Raw genomic sequence first — 15,685 nt, forward strand, 5'->3', positions numbered from 1 at the left:
GGGTCTGCACGGTCTGCATCAGATTCCCCCTTATTTATTATTTGTTTAAGGGACACTGCCTGTCTTAGGCGGTCAGTGTGAATTCCTCAGTCTTACCTGTCATCAAAACTCATTGCAGCATGGCAATGGCTCTGTCTTAGGTTGCCAACCATAGGTTTTAAATGCCTAATTTTTCAGGGGGAAGTTGATCAACAAAGACCTCTCTTCCAAGGCTTGTCTGGGTGGACTTGAACTTACACCCCTTTGGTTAGTATCCAAGTTTGACTGTTTGGACTGCCGAGGGACTTCTTAGAGAGTGATTGTTGTTGTTAAGTGCCGTTGTGTAGATTCTGACTCACAGTGACCCTGTCTAGGGTTTCCAAGGAGCACCTGGTGGGTTTGAACTGCCAGCCTTGTCATTGTTATTGTTGTTAAGTGCCATTGAGTTGGTCCAACTCACAGCGACCCTGTATAGGGTTTCTGAGGAGTGGCTGGGAGCTTGAACTGCAGTCTTGTGGTTGTAGCAAACTGACCTTGCTATCCAGCGCATTAACCCCCCAGGACTCCAGCAGTCAGCTGATACTAATTCCCCAGCTGGACTATTATTTTTCACCTTTCCAGCACACAGCTGTTGACTTCTGGTAAGTAAATTGGCCACATATGTAGTCTACCCAGTGGGCCAGTGACAGAGGTTTTTTGGGCACAAGAGGATCTGTGTGGGAACATGTGACTCCATGAAACCACCTTGCTTAGCAATCACATGCAACGTCACTTGCTGATAAATGTGCCCCTGCAGACTGGATTTACCAGTGGACGAGGTAAACACACTGTACCACTACAAGTTTCCTTGCTTGCTTGCCGTCTTCTACAAAAAGGGAGAAAACCAAGACTCTTCTGTCTCGTGGTATGGAGTCTCATATCTAATCAAAGACGAGGCATCTTAATTATGGCATCCTCGGATGGCATGCCAAGGCTGGCGGTGCCGCAGGGTGCCCTGATTGCTTCAGCTTTGGGAAATTGTAATCAGCCACCTGATGAAGGTGTATGCACTGTGACAATATTTACGGCATCTGGTCCAGCCACACCTCAGGTCCCCATGGCAACAGACAACCAGGCAACGTGATAGAACCCAGGCAAACTTCTGCAGACCTCCTCAGCCCTTCTAAGATATCTAGCCCCTCTCCCTTTTTCCCCTTGTGTGGGCACAGGGGAAGGGTCCCAGGTTAAGGGGTTAGGTAGGTGCAGGGACCCCAGGACTTCCGCCTTGGTGCCTGTGGTTCTCATGACCAAAGTTGGGTGGCAGAGCAGCCTTGCTGAATCCAGCTTGTCACAGATGAGGTAGCACTCGCTGGGGCTCCCCAGTGGCTATGGAATGTGACTCAAATATGCTTCCTCCTCCACCTGTTCTGGGATGAAGGGCCCCTGGTGGCACAGTGGGTTAAGCCTTGGGAACTGCTAACATTAAGGTCGATGATTCAAACCCACCTGCTTCTCCTCAGGAGAAACATGATTGTTGACTCTCATAAAAATTCTCCGTCTCTGAAACCCTAAGGAGCTTAGGGTTCTCCCCTGCTCTAGAGGGTCACTGTGACACAGGATCCACAGGACGGACGTGTGTTAGGGGGTTCTAGGATGGAGCCTAGAGTCTTCCTCCCACTGAGCGCAAACCATCAGCTCCATCCTCTCTCTTTCCTGAGGAACATGGAATGGACCAGGAGGCTCCTGTTGGGACAACCCCCCCCACTTACCCCCCATGGAAAAGAGGGTGTAGTTCTCTAGGGCCACCGTAGTAAAGTTCCACGGCTAGGTGGCTTAAGACTAGACATTTATTGTCTCTTGTTTTGGAGCCCAGTTGGCACTGTGGATTAGGTGTTGGACTGCTAACCACAAGGCCAGCAGTTCAAACCCACCAGCCGCTCCCCTGGAGAAAGATGAGGCAGAAAGCCTACAGTAAAGATTTACTCTCAGAAACCTCATGTACAGTCACTCTGAGTTAGGACAGTCTTGATGGCAGTGTGTTTGTTTTGGGGGTCATTCTGGGAGTCAGGGCAATTTCCAGTGGTCAACAGGGCCACAATCTCCAGAAAGCACTGAGGGAGACTCTTGGCCCGTCTTGTCCAGCTCCCAGTGGCTCCCAGTGATTCTTGGCTTGTGGCCGCACCATCCCCCCCTCCCCTGCCCCTTCGTCTCATGGCCTTGTCCCTCTGTGTTTGTTTCTCCTCGAGATCAGTGGTCATGAAGTGATGACAGCCACCTTCATGACCTCCTCTCACACTCGCTCGGTCTGCCATGATGTAGGGTCCAAACAATGGTCACTAAAACAGCAACTGGGGTGTAGGACGTGAGCTTTTGGGGAGACGCTATTCAATCCAGGATGGTCTGAGTATTGGCAAGTTTGAATAGGAGAGGTGGGAGCTCAGCCTGCCTGCGGCGTCTCTCTTCTACCCCAAACCCCAAACCCACCCCACTGCAGTCAATTTCAATTCTTGGCTACCTGTGTGTAACAGAACGGCCCCGCAGGGTTTCCTGGCTGTCATCTTTTTGGAAAACGATCACCAGGCTTTTCTTCTGAGGTACTGTTAGGTGGATTAGAACCCACAGCATTCGTTAGCTGAACACAAACCATTTACACCATGACCAACCTGTCTTCCAGCCAGCGGGGCAGGATAAGAGAAAGGAAGGAGGTGGTTTCAGGTGCCAGGGGTCACTTTGAGGTTCATCTGGAGAGAAACTCCACTGGACCCAGGAAGCACCCGAGGCCAAATGTCCCCTGTGCCGTCTTTACAGGCCTGGCTGTGATCCTGCACTAAGGGCCCCATTCTGCTGATTCCCCACCCCACCCCGGGGTGCCAGGCTGGACTCCAGCTACAGTCCTGTCCCCAGAGACCCCATGCAGTTCTTGCCCACCCTTTTGTTTTCTTTTAGGAATGTTTGGCACCTTCCTTTTATCCCCTCCAAATTACCGAGACCCTACAAGGAGCAGCACAAACACTACGTTTGATTTCTTTTTTTTTTTTTTTAATTTCAAAATTAATAAAGAACTTAAAGACAAGTATAATAATTTAATCTCGATAGGTAATGCCATGTATACATCTACATATGAAGGAAAGTGAACTTTGTACCTTGGTTTTGGGTCACAGTTTTTACTTAAATCTTTCCATGAGGATTATTACCTGCTAACGACAGAACGCAATTAAGACAGGGAAGGCTTTTTGATACGATTTGTTTTTCGTTTGAATGTAGTTTTTACTTTGAAATAGGAAATTGTGTATTTGCAGTTTCTTTTTTTACTCTAAAATGTTTGATTTTGCCAATTTTTTTTGGAGGGTCTCCATTGCTTTGAAGCAGGGGCACTATTTTCATTCAGTGCCTTCATGGTGCTCTCTTGTTTGGTCACAGATAGAAGAAGCTGGTAGCAACACCCTTATTTCCATTTACTAAGATCACTGGGACCCTTAAAACATAAAGGAGGGTTAATGTGTTACAAACATTTTTGTACCTTTTGTTAAAAACAGTATAAATACAGGAAACATAGTCTAATGCTTTGTCTGCATTGAAGCCATCCCACGCCCTTCACACAAAGGATCCACTTTTACTTATTTTGGCACAAAAAAAAATCCTTCTCAGTTCTTTTTACTGATGATCTAAGATTTGAGCTGTCCTCTTGTGTTACCACTGAGGACATTCTCTTATTAATGCACATTTCTACACAGGGGTATAGGGAGGAGGGGCAGCCTCTACCCACTCCACCTCCCAAATTCCAGCACCCAATTTGAACACTGAGGAGCAATCTCTACGCTGCATCCCCACCCCAATGTGAGTGCCCAGGAGTAGTCTCTAAATGGCTGCCCCTCCAATTTGAGATCCCTTTACACCCCAAATTCAGGCACTCATAGGCAATCTCTGAATTATCGCCATTTACTATATGGGCGTCCAAGGTCAAGTCTCAGCAGCCCCCTCTAATTTCAAGATGAACAGGCATTGAAAGTTGTAACCACACTTCAGCAGAAATCCTTCCCTGACTCTTTTCTAACTGCATCAGTCTGATGCCTACTTCTGGCACCTCACTGGAATAGTGCCCACGCCCCTTCGCTAAGTCTCTGTGTCCACCATGCTTATGAAAGCACGGGGTTAACAGAAACTGCTCATTGGCGCCCCTCTGGTGGCACCCAGAGCTCATGCCCTCCCTGTCCTACCTTCCATTACTTCTGTACCAGCCTAATTGGATTGGCCCCATGAAGGCTTCCATGATTTGCTTTGCTAACTTGTATCAAGTTCAGATTGGAATGCTGATCCTGAGGTCTTTGTAGAATCTGAACACTTAGAACTAAAATGAACAGGCTGTGCAGTCAGAAGGAAAACATATGACATGAAATAGATCAAACGTGAAAAACACACATCGGAAACCCTCCACCAAGGTAAGCCATGTATTTTTGGCATCTAGTCAATGAGTTGTACATGTTAGCATTGAATTAGACACAAAACTTCTGGACAAACACTTGAAGACTACGTGTCCTTGTGAGTTTCACAAACTATTCAAAATCCAAGTTGTACAAAAAAAGGCAACATAAGATTTCTACTTCCTAGTATGAAAAGCAAAAAAATTGATAGACAAAGCCATCAATAGATAGACCCGGGCTTTGGATTTCTATAAAAAGAGACTTGCAAAGGTGCCAAGGAATGAGTGAAAAAATAAAGGAACTAAGATTCACGTTGCGATGTGTAATCAAGAAAAAATACTAAGTGGCACAGTTGATTTAAAAAATACCTAAAAACATTTGATTCACAGCTTTCCCCTAAGAATGTCATTTAGAACAAGTTACGAGTAGGCTAATTGTAGGTGACGTTGAGTTTGTATCGTCGGTAGCAGCTAAACTAAACACACAGTTTCTGGTTGACATGGAAGGGTCTTCCAAGAGTTGTTACAAAGCATAATGAATCATATAAAATGTCTGCTGGCTGAGCTTAGGGTGGTGTACCATGTCTCCGAAGACTGATCAGCAGTGGCCAAGAACGCTCGTGGTTTACTGGTAACAGGATTATCCATTGTGTATCTGTCTCTATGTGTGTTTTGAAATTCTTGCCAGAATTTATTTATCATTTGGCCTTTGGGTACCCAAAGATTAAAAATGAGATCAAAGAAAGCTCCGTGTCCTATAGTTCTAACCCTGTCCTCTTGCAGTGATTAACGATACACCCTGATGTCAGGAGACACCTGGCTGCTGGCCGTTTGGAAAATGAACAGTAAACCTGTCTTAGGTCTGGAGATGAAGAGGATGCTTAATTCGAGGTGTGTCACAGTGACACAGAGAAGTGGTCACTTGGCTTAGCGCTATAGCACATGAAGGCAAATATACATATTTTGTCACATTTGAGAGATTATTCATGGTCTCCGACCACTTAAAAAAAATTGTGCTTTCTCCGGAATTTGATGTGCTGGAAAATTGCACACTCCCCACCCCCCCCCTGCTTATTTGCAGAACTAAATGTAAAAATGAAGTCCTCTGCAAACGTAAGGCTTGCTTTTTCTTCTCGTTTTATTTTAAAAAAATAAATAAAGGCTTGAAAGTAACTATGAGTTTTAGCTGTGTCCAGAGTGACGGCCTGTCCTCCCACAGGTTCATAACGTGATGCTTGCAGGCTTGGGGAGGGGCGGGGGAGATGGGGTAGGGTTTTTGTTTAGACTCGACACCTTCAACTACGTAAGTCTCATTCCCAGTTTTACACCCCACGTCAGCCAACTGCAGAGGACAGCTGGCTAGGGCACAGGCCTCACGCTTTGCTCTGTGGATTATCTGGTGGCTATGAAGACCTTTTTGGTACTCAGGGAGAGAACGTGGTGTGGGCCAAGTCCGCACCACAGATCCCTCAATGCTATTCATCTCCGAAAACGATTTACTTAATTCCAGTGGGCTGTAAAGACGACCTGTAGACTTCACATACGATGGATTTCAAAGGAACCAGAGTTTCCATCTTCCATGCTTCTTAGATTCAGTTTTGGATTTTTGCTTGGGAGTTGAGGAGTACGTCTCCTGAGAATAAGGCGAAGGTGCGACCTGAGTTTCCTCAATAGAATGGAGTTTCCTCAGAACTGGCTGGAGTTTGTCTTCTTGCTGCTTAAAATCTAGCTCCACACTGGAAAGGAAAGAAAGTCAAGAATTCAGTTCTTGGCCCTTCATCTGTACAGATAACCACTTAGTGACAATGACTTTGTTCAGTGCCATGCCTGAGAGGGTGACTTCGTGATTTTATGGGTTAATGTTCTGGTTTGTGCTGTAGGATAAGCACACAATGTTGGCAATTCAAACCCACCAACCTGCTCCTTGGAAATCCTCTACAGGGTCGCCAGGAGTCAGAACTGACTCCATGGCACGTAACAACACTACGAGGTTGAGCTCTATGTCATGTTTGTTGTTGTTGTTGTTGTTGTTATGTGCCATGGAGTCGGTTCTGACTCATAGCGACCCTGTACAGGGTTTCCGAGGCTATAAATCTTTACAGGAGCAGAAAGCCTCATCTTTCTCCCGTAGAACAGCTGGTAGTTTTGAACTGTTGACCTTAAGGTTCACAGCCCGATTCGTAACCACTACGCTACCAGAGCTCCTTAGTACAAATAAGTTCTATTTCTTTGAAAACTGACTTGTTTGTGTTTGTTGCAAACCTGTGAAATTGTACCAGTGTACACAGTCTTGTCAACGTAGACGGTCTGTTTGTTGAAATGAGAGAGGTGAGCGTCCCTATGGTTGGTTCATCCAGAGACCTCACTACCTCGACAAGTAAAATCGATAACCATTGGTGGAATATTCAGGGGCGGTCTTAGTGCAGGCATGCAGCCATGCCAACCTAGCAACCAGAAGGCACCAGAAAGCTCTGTTCCTGTGTAACTTTCACCAGAATCAGAGAAATCTCTCAATGGAAACGACTGTGAAATGAAATGTTCGTGACTCCCATGCTCCTTGCAAGGTCTAATCAGTCTGAGGTACCGCTAAGAACCACAGTGTCTAATACTGTGGAAATGGCGCATTTATTGGGTGACATAATTGAATTTTTTCTCCCCAGAATAATGGTCGGCTGGGCTGGGGTGTGGCTTTCAGAGGTTTGGCAGTTTTGTATTGAATGATATCATTCAGCAGTTGTGTGATGATTCAGTCACTCCCATGATGTGATCTGATGTGACCACCCAATCAGTTGTAAGGGGATGACAGTGGAATTGAAAGCCCTTAGGGATCTGATGTAAAGAAGTTTCCCTGAGATGTGGCCTTGCATCACTATTAAAGATAAAGGAGAGAGAAGGGACCAAGCAGCGCCAAGGAACCTTACCACCAAGAAGAAAGAGCAGTGAGTGGAACGTGTCCTTTGGCCCCCAAAGTCCTTGTAGTGAGAAACAACTAGACCCAGGAGAAGACTGATGTCAAGACACGGAGAGAGCTCCAAAGAATGTTGGGGCCACAGACGTTGAGACAGAGACCTTGCCCAGGAGCTGACAGAGAAAGCCTCCCTGCAGAGCTGAACACAGACGTGTAGCCTGCTAAGCTAAGAGAGTACATTGCTGTCTCTAAAAACCACCCACACATGGTTTCCTACTAGAGCGGCGCTAGGTAACTAAGACATTGCCATTACCATTAATGCTCTTCCATCAGCCAGCGTTTCAGGCAGAAGAAATGTTATTTGCAAAGACAGCTGTTTTCAGGTGAATGTTTGCGTCACTGAAGCTTTAGTGTACAGACGGGAGCCAGGGGGAAGACCGTGAGCTTGTTGTGATGTCAGTTGTGGTACAATCACAGCACCGAAGGTAGTTTCCAAACCAGGGGATTCCTTTAGAAGTTCTCCGAAGAATGGTATTGACTTGCTTTGAGTCCTTCCTCCTGTCTCTGACTTTGAAAAGGGTCTGTGTCGGCGGTCCACTCACTCTTGGCATTTAAGTCAGACCCCTGGCCCTCTTGCCCTCTGTCTGAGATGACTCTAAAGCAGGCAAGCATTCACCTCGTTGCTGGCTATGCTGCTGGTACCCTAATGGTCTCAGCCTGGGGTCTTGCCTCAGCCAGAACTCCAGAGACTTCTGCTCTGGGTTCCTTCGTTTTCTAGTCTGCAGGCCAGAGACTAAATGGCAGTTGATTTCAATGACTTTATAACCAGTGGAACTGTGGACCCTTTATAAATATGAAGTCCTGTTGATGTACAGAACCATGCATTCCATCTTCCCCCAATTTTGACATTTTGGAAAGACAAAACCGCAAAGAATTAGTATCTAAAGTTTTCAGAACAAGACCCAGCCAATGGACCATTTTGTTTTAAATCCACTGTCCCATTTTTTCTTACAGTCAAAAGACTATAATATTACTAAAAAATTTTAAAACACAAGGCAGTTTATGGCTAGTTACCCCTTGCTACCACCACAAGGGTTATTTTCTCTGCATTGCATAGGCCCCTGTGAGTTTTGCTGCAATTTATGGGAACTAGAGAAAGACCCAATAAAATACGTTCTGCTGTGTGATTATTGAGGCATTGTTCCTCTTAAGGAAACTTCTGAGAATTGCAAACCTAAGGCCATGGTGCATTTATGGAACAAGAGTCTCATTTCTGTTAGGGACTAGAGAGAGCATGGGTTTCCTGTGCATCTTTTCCAAAAGACACCATTGGGTGGGGATGAGGTCAGAGTCCAGGGGAAAGGAGAATCCCTTGCCAACCTAAAGGTGGTTTCCTTTGCTTAAGAGGGGAAAACATGCAGACCTTGGCTATTCAGGTCTCACTTTACCCTTTACTTGTTGTCTGTCCCTTACTAAAACCCAGTGGAGCACAGGTCTACACTACCCACACGGGATCTTTATGAGTTAGAATCAACTAACTAGTCATCAACTATCAACAGCCAAGATGTCAGTTTGAGGACTAAGGTACACCTGACCCAAGCCATGGTATTTTCAATAGCTTCATATGCATGTGAAAGGTAGACAATGAATAAGACCGTAGAAGAATTGATGCATTTCAGTTCTGCTCTTGGAGAAGAATACTAAAAGTACCATGACTGCCAGAAGAACCAACTCGTCACGTTGGAAGAAGTGCAGCCTGGATGCTCCTTAGAAGCCTGGATGGCCAGACTTCGTCTCTCATACTTCAGACATGCTATCAGGATGGACCAGTCCCTGGAGAAGGACATCATGCTTGGTAAAGTGGAGGGTTAATGAAAAAGAGGAAGACCCCAATGAGATGGATTAGCATAGTCACAGTGTAAGAATGACTGTGAAGATGAGCCCGGAACGGGCCACATTTCATTCTGTTGTGCATAGCGTTGTTATAAGTCGGAACCAACTCGAGGGCACCTACCAACAACCGCAACATCAACAATGAAGAATTCTCCAACTTGGGACATTTTATGGGTAATGCAATACCCTTTCCGTTGAGTTTGTGAGAGTTGTAATGTCCAGTATGGTATGTGAGGTACAGAAAGTGCCAAGTGAATACTACAAACTTGCTTTCCAGACGAGACCCATTTCCACAGTCACAGAGTGGTTCTGAATTATTAGAACTAAGCGAGGGTGCTAGCTTTTTCTTAGGTTAACAGTACAATCCTGGGTACCTATCATTATTGAATTCCCATTAAGCAACTACATTGGGAATCCTGTTATTAAGTAATTTATCACACCGCAGAACCATGTAATCACAGAGTAATCTAATCTGAGTTCTTGTTAACAAAATGACTCGGCTTTATCTGTCAAGTTGCATCCGCTCTGTGCTCCCCATCCCACAGCTCTGGGAAGCTGCACCCAGGAGCAGCTGCCTGAGGGGCAACAGCAAGCAGGTGATGCCAGGTTACCGGCTGCCTGAACTGTGAAGGAGCCTGGACTTGCTAGCAAGTGGGGAGAATCTGCAACCTTCTGCATGCTGTTTTCAGCGGGCGGGATGGTCTTCTCAAGCTTCCGGTTTGAGTCTGAAGTGGACAGTTAGCCCAGAAGGGCAGTAGCAGAAGGTTAATAGTCTGGCTGAGTAAGAGAGAAAAAAGGTCTTCCGGGCTGAGCAGCCAGGATGCCACACCTGCTGATGTGGTTAGAGGAGAGGACTTGGCAAGATACCACGAGCCTCTTAGGGGCTGGTGTTCATTTCTGGGTGCACACACCTCCCTTCCTGATGCAGCCAGAAGACATCCAGACAGGACCTGGGGACTGCCCAGTGGACGTGGGGTTCCACTGATCTCCGCTGGAAACCAGTGTGGTGAGAGTGATGGTTCCTGCTGTCATTCCATACCTGCTTCTGTCATTGGCCTTGTGGGCATTCCATTTCCCCGCTCCAGGCATGGCTGGTCACTTTTTGTCATGCTTTGTCCCCTCCCCCTGCCTCCAGGTGGGCAACTTCCTTATTCTCTTGCCATGACTGTTTAGTTCTGACTCAGAGCATCCCTGTATAGGATTTCTGAAGAGCAGCTGGTGGGTTTGAACGGCTGACCTTGTGGTTGACAGTTCAGTACTTCTCCTATAGCACCATACCAAGAGTCCTGTTGTCCTGACCCATAGAGACCCTGTATAGGGTTTTCCTAGGAGCAGCTGGTTCTTTGCTATTTGCTTCTCTGCACTAATCACACAGAGCCCTGGTGTGGTGCTGAGGATACGCACTCGATCATAGGTCGGTTTGAACCATTTAAGGTCGGCAGTTCAAACCTACCAGCCGTTCCTTGGAAGTCCTATACATGATTGTTATGAGTCGGAGCCAATTTGACAGCACTTACCACTACTCACACATCATTGTCACTTTGTGGTTGTTTCCTGGCTCTTGGCTTCAGTCATCAGAATGTCCACACCCCGGTCAGGGAAGCACATTGCTCTATTTATCCCTAGTTCCCACCGTCCACAGCAGTGCCACCAGAATAGGCCCACAGTGGGGTCGACCATGACTTATAGTGGCCACACGTTGATTGGAGCAGAGCCACGCACCCCAGGGTTTTCATTGGTTCGACTTTCTTCTGAGGTAGCCTATCAGCAGTTGCTCCATGGGACTTACTGAGCCAGCCAATGAGAACAGAGCTCTTGACAGATTGCACTTCAGCTGTACATAAGCTGTTTAGTCTCATTGTTACCTCCTCTTTGTTCTCCTACAAGGAGCCCCTCTTGCTCTGGAGAAATGGGAGCTTCTCACTGAGGCAACCTCCAGCCAAGTCTGTGGCCTGACTCCACTCTTTCAGAAGTTACTCCAAGAAGAATGTGGACATTTCCTCTGAAAGGGATGCACATTGAGGCCTTCCCTGGGCTGAGTCCAGCTCCCTCACCCTCACTCCTGCCTCCTGCTTTGTGGGCATCTGTAAGGAGTGGTGGTAAGATGGGTGGGGCAACAGGGGGCGCTAGGGAGTGACCAGTGGTTCCTCTTGCTTTGCTGGGGAGTGCCAGGTTTTGTCTGTATTTAATGCTCCCCTGTAAATAACATGCATATAAATAAAACACAGTGTATATAAGGAGTCCTGGTGTGGCACTGCGGGTTAATGTGCCCGACTGCAAGGTTGGTTTGAACCGCAAGGTCGGCAGTTCAACCTCACCAACCACTCCTCGGACACCCTATGGAGGATCAACAGGACGGCACTTGGCAACAACAATGTGTGTATGAGTCCTGGTGTGCTGTTGTAGGATAAACACTGGATTGTTAACTGAAAGGCTGGCGGTTCAAACCCAGCAGCCGCTCCAATCCATACGACAGCACTTAGCAACAAGAAGTGTGTGTAAGGAAACTGATATGGGGCGGGGGGGTTTGCAAAACTGTATAAGGTGTGTGTCACTTGCTGTGTCCTCCTTTCTCCTGCCGAGGGACACAGACCCTGCCCTTCCTCCAGATGCTACTCTGTGCAGAAGCAATGACAGAGTTGTTGTTCCCTACACCACCACCCCCCGCCCCCAGACCCCCAGTGCACACAGTGAGCAGTTCCAATCCAGAGGCACACTCAGATGAGACAGAGTGGGCCATCTGTGGACAGAGCGGGGTATCTGTCTTCCATGTCTGAGCATTCAACCTCTTGACCTCATAGGAGCCTGGGGTCCTGCCAGGGGTCCAGCAGTGCACCGAGGGTTGCCTGTTGGTGGCCCGCCCCTCTCCAGCCTGGAATCAGGGATTTGTGATGTATCATCAAGGGCTCGGATCCCATACACTCAGCCTGAAGTGCGTATTCCTCAGGATACACAACCAGGGCAAGTTCTGAGTCTGGGGCGTCCAGAATGAGTCTACCAGGCTGTATCGAGGCCCAGACCTGGGCTAGGTATTGGATCCTTTAACCTGTAACCTGTGCAGGTGGGACGGGCAAATCCCTGGACTGTGAGTGGGGGTGGGGGTGGGGTCAGGGTGCTGCTAAAATCCTGGGTGCTATCATCTTGACCCTCATATGTTGTTTCCTCTGTCGGTACCGCTCACTCCCAGACAACCACACTGTCCAAGGATGTAAGCGGATGCATCACCTGTACCATGACATGATGTCTGGTTCTTTGCAGTGAATGATTAAAACAACTGGGCTCCATTTAATTTTCTGAGTTTGGACGCCTGGAGAACTTTCTCCAATGCGATTAACTCTCGTCTTTGACAGAGATGCCGAGATCCACCCGTCTTCCCCGGCTCCATAGTAACACAGCCTCCTGTCACTTGGTGTCGGAGCACCATTCTTGCGTCTCCAGTTTGTACTGTGGCAGTCACACGCGCCTATAAATACCCGGGCACTGCCACACTCTCTCCAGCCAGCTGTCGCCTATGCCTCAAGTTAATTTAGGATTGAGGAGGCTCACGTGGAAAGACTCCTTCCAGTTCCATGAGTGTAGTATCAGGAGCTAACAGCAGGTGAGCTGGGCTCCAGAGCAGCCCCCCTCAGGTCAGAGGGAGGTCGGGGCTTCCGGCTGTCTTCTCCTTAAATGAAGTTGCATAGCGCCCTGTGAAGGAGCTCTGGTAGAGTAGTGGTTACGAGTCGGGCTACTAACCTCAAGGTCAGCAGTTCGAAACTACCAGCAGTTCCGTGGGAGAAAGATGAGGCTTTCTGTTCCCGTAAAGTTGTACAGCCTCAGAAACCCTGTACAGGGTTCGCTGTGAGTCAGAACCAACTCCACGGCACATAACCAACCTGTGCCCTGTGCACATTGTGTTCAGCACTGACTCACGCACTGCAGTGTGGACAGGTCACCTCATTTCAGATTGCCCGAGCATACTTGGCAGTGAAATGAAAATGAGATGCTCCATCTCTTACCCCATACTGTCCCCTGCACCAGCTCTGCTGCTGGAGGAGAGCCAGCTCAGCCGGGTGTGTGGTGGATGGGGCAGGCAATAACCCAATCCCCGTTTCTATGCCCCTGATGACTCCAGTTACTCTGGGGAAGTGGAGAGGTCGGTCTAACAGCCAGACCTGACTTCGGCACTGGCATTCCAGATGGCTTCAGGGAGTCCTTCTCCTTTCAGGGTGTTGGTTTATGTGTATGACTCGGGCCTTACCTTTGGGCAATGGAAGAACCAGGACCCAAAGAGCTGGCATTCTCTAGAACATACTTCCATGTGAATGGCAGAGTTACTAGGGGTCCAGGTATGGCAGTATAGGATCAGCACTGGACTGCTAACTGCAAGCTCAGTGGTTCAAACATACCAGCCGCTCATCAAAAAAGTATTCAAAGGGTCGCTATTGAGTTGGAACCAAGTCATGGTACTTACTAACGATAAGGTACACTCAACAGGGTCCGATCAAATCTCCCCCACAACACAACAGGGACTACCATCCATCCAGCTGGCGAAGCTAAGGATACTGGAGTCCCACTGGGCCTGTCCACCTACTGCACCCTCTCAGTTACATTCAGTGATTTGACCAGACTCCAGCAGTTTAGCCACTGAAACAGCCCATTTTCCTTCTCCCTCACTCCATTCCAACCTAGGGTGAAAGTCCATGACGAACTCCTACTCAACCTTCAAAACCCCCGGTCACACGTCCCTCTTTTCTGTGGCTTTATAAGAACAGTTAGGGCCTGTCTACTCTTTCATCTTACCTGAACCTCTCCAGCCCCTCTATCTGATCTGAACAACCCATCACTGCCAGCCTATCCGAGGCCCCGTTTCCTCCAGCAGGGTTCACGCCGCACTTCTCTTAAAGCAGGTCTCATTGAATGGTGGTTGTTTTGTCTTAGTTCTGCGAACTCATCCATTGTCTAGAGTGCATTTGTCGTACTTTATTTAAGGAAAAAGACAAAAACCATTACCTGTATGTTAATTCTGACTCATAGCAGCCCTGTAGGACTTCCGAGGCTATAACTCCTTAAGGAAGCTGACTTCTACACTCTCTGATGAGATTGAACCACTGATCTTATGGTTATCAGCTGAGTGCTTTAACAACTGCGCCACCACAACTCCTTCCTTGTTTACTGACTTGAAATAAAACTGATGAACTGAATCCTGTTCTCACTTCCCTTCTCAGCCATATTTCTGGTTTACACTGATAATTTATTACAACAAACAAAAACACTTATATAATATAAACTGTAAGGAGTCCTGGTGTGGTGATGCAGGTTGATGTAATGTCGTTTTGAACCGCAAGGTCGCCTGTTCAAGCTCACCAGTCATTCCTCAGAAATCCTACACAGGGCCATTGTGAGTCAGAACCGACTCTATGGCACTTAACAACAACAACAACTTATATTGTGAGGGAGTCCTGGCATGACGCTATAAGATAAGCACTCGACTACTTAGTGGGTTTGAACCACAAGAGCTGCAGTTCAAACTTACCAGCCGCTCCTAGAAAACCCAACACAGGGTCGCTAGGAGTTGGAGTTAACTCCACAGCCGTTAACAGCAACAATAACACGTATCATAAGAGCTCTGGCATAGCGTAGTGGGTTACAAGTCAGGCTGCTACCTGCTAAGTCAGCAGTTCAGAGCTACCAGTGACTTCATGGGAAACAGATACGGATTGCTTCTCCTGTAAAGATTTACAGCCTCACAAACCCTATACAGGATCGCTATGGGTTGGGACCTACATGATGACAATGATGCTATGTAAGGGCTCCTGATGTGGCGCTGGAGGATCAGCACTTAACAACAACAATAAGGATATATTGTAAGGAACACTGCTGTCTCTATAGGGTCCACGTTGGACTTTTACCTACAAGGTCAGCTGTTCAAACCCACCAGCCACTCCTTAGGAGAAAGATGAGGCTGCCTGCTCCCATAAAGGTGAAACCCTCCATTGGTTCACACTGAGTCAGAATCAACAGGACAGGTGCGGGATGCCTCTAATACATGCGGGTCTCATTCCAATCTTTGCCGATATCAATGATTTTTGATTACCGGCTGTTTATATAACATTTTGAAAGTAGAAATGATTCATCTATCTTTATAACTTTTCCTCACCAATATTTTACAGGATCAGTGTTTGCCTTATCAGTGGTAAGAATGGCGTAGCAGAAAGAGAAGGATTGTCAATAATTATTAATATCTGAACAATAAAACCTGCCCCCCTTTCCTGATAAGGTAGGACAATGAAGTTAGGATTAATTAAGCAATCAACAGCCAGCTAGGTATCCTAGCTACAAATTATAATATCCAGTGTTCCCTTAGACCTTAACCTTTCTAGATCTGTTTTTGCATTTTCCCCTGAGTGTGTAGAACACGTGTCCTTTAAGGACTGACTGCTCTGTAGGATACACACTGGACGGCTAATTAAAAGGTCAGCATTCCAGGCCACCAGCCGCTCCTTGGGAGAAAGATGAGGCTTTCT

At 47.2% G+C, this 15,685-nt stretch overlaps 2 protein-coding genes across 2 annotated transcripts in view; one reads left to right on the forward strand and one right to left on the reverse strand.

Annotated features, from left to right (window-relative positions):
• DOCK1 (dedicator of cytokinesis 1) overlaps positions 1-15,685 on the forward strand; it is a 576,252-nt gene that overhangs the window by 198,906 nt on the left and 361,661 nt on the right. The window lies entirely within an intron of this gene.
• The window catches only part of FAM196A (family with sequence similarity 196, member A), a 41,193-nt gene continuing 31,438 nt past the window's right edge, over positions 5,931-15,685 (reverse strand). Inside the window, exon 3 of the mRNA XM_006867436.1 lies at positions 5,931-6,114. Within this exon, the coding sequence (XP_006867498.1) occupies positions 5,931-6,114 (184 nt within the window). The remainder of the gene's footprint in view (positions 6,115-15,685) is intronic.

This window comes from Chrysochloris asiatica, unplaced genomic scaffold, assembly GCF_000296735.1.
Source record: "Chrysochloris asiatica unplaced genomic scaffold, ChrAsi1.0 scaffold00105, whole genome shotgun sequence".
Classification (NCBI taxonomy): Eukaryota; Metazoa; Chordata; class Mammalia; order Afrosoricida; family Chrysochloridae; genus Chrysochloris; species Chrysochloris asiatica.